A 1316-nucleotide genomic window follows, 5' to 3' on the forward strand; every position below is an offset into this window, starting at 1 on the left:
ACAAAAAAAAAAAAAAAAAAAAAACCGCGGGATAAATGGCGCAGAGTCCTTTACCCGCTCGTACGAATTTGGTCGGAGACGACGTTCTCACGCGGGTTCCTCTACCCGCTCGCACGACGAACACAATCGGAGACATATTCACGCGGGGTGCATCACGCGGGGTCTCGGCTATTTCTTCTACCCGCGTGGTCGGGTCTAACCCGCTCATGTATGGTTTCTAACCCTAAAACCGGTGACATGACCCGGTTTAACCCAAAAACTACCTACCCCTAGTCCCTCTCTCTTGTTTCCTCTCATTTCTTTAACAAACACCAAACTCTTTTAAACCTCCCTCACCAAGTCATCTCATATCTCACTCAATTCTTCACCAAATAAATCCATTTTTTTTCCTAAATCCAACATTTCGCCCCTGTAGTCTATTTTCTTTATTCACCTCATCATTTCCATTCATCCATAGCAAGGTATTGTATCACAAAGTTCAATTTCGTAAGCCTCATGAACCGTAGAAATTTGAACTTGAAATTTGATCTTTCTCTTGCTTGATTCTTGTAAAATAGACTAGGGAAAGCTTATATATCATGTTGGTTTGTTGATTCTATGGTGAATTTGAGTTGAATTTGAACTTTGAAAATTAGGGTTCATGAGATTTGGGGATTTTTCGAAACTACTATAATTCCATATGACTTTGGCTTGGTTTGGTTAGTTAGGGTGTTTGAGAACTTAATTAGAGAACTTGCTAATTGAAGAACTCATTTGATGCTTAAATTTTGCTTAAAAGCCTTATTATTTGCCTACATCCATCTCTTGTGGCCTTATATCAATAACTTGTGTGCAATGTGATAATTTTGCTTAAGCTAAGTGATCATGAATTGAATTCACGTTTGCATTATCAAGTTTCCTACTTCCATTTGCTTATTCTTTTTCAAGGTCTGAAATTTTCAGGTACAAATGGGGAGAAAGGATCAACACAAGATAGAGGCCGAGAAACAAGAGCTTGCCAAGCAAGAGACTGCTAGACATGGGAAGCATTTAACCTCCGTATCTACAACGGGAGGAACTTCTAGGCAACAAGCCTTGGCAGCAAAGAAGAGAGATGGCAAGCAGGATGTAACTGCCGAGGGAGTGGATGCTAGCGGTAGAAGGTCAGCCCCTCCCAAAAGATCTAAGGAACCAAAAGGCAAGGGGATAGCTCTTCCTCAAGTGGAGGAAAATGAAGACATCACTGAAGAAGACCAAGCTCCCCTCAAGAAAGCCAAAGTGTCTAAAGGGAAGAAGGTTGATACTGAGAGGGATAGAACCAAGACACCAACTGAAGA

The 1316-nt window shown here is 41.2% G+C and overlaps 1 protein-coding gene across 1 annotated transcript in view; it reads left to right on the top strand.

Moving 5' to 3' along the window:
* LOC106338484 overlaps positions 1–1316 on the top strand; it is a 6807-nt gene that overhangs the window by 3949 nt on the left and 1542 nt on the right. Inside the window, exons 5-6 of the mRNA XM_013777449.1 lie at positions 636–693; positions 943–1275. Of these exons, the coding sequence (XP_013632903.1) occupies positions 636–693; positions 943–1275 (391 nt within the window). The remainder of the gene's footprint in view (positions 1–635; positions 694–942; positions 1276–1316) is intronic.

The sequence above is a fragment of the Brassica oleracea genome, chromosome C4 (genome assembly GCF_000695525.1).
Source record: "Brassica oleracea var. oleracea cultivar TO1000 chromosome C4, BOL, whole genome shotgun sequence".
NCBI classification, from domain to species: domain Eukaryota; kingdom Viridiplantae; phylum Streptophyta; class Magnoliopsida; order Brassicales; family Brassicaceae; genus Brassica; species Brassica oleracea.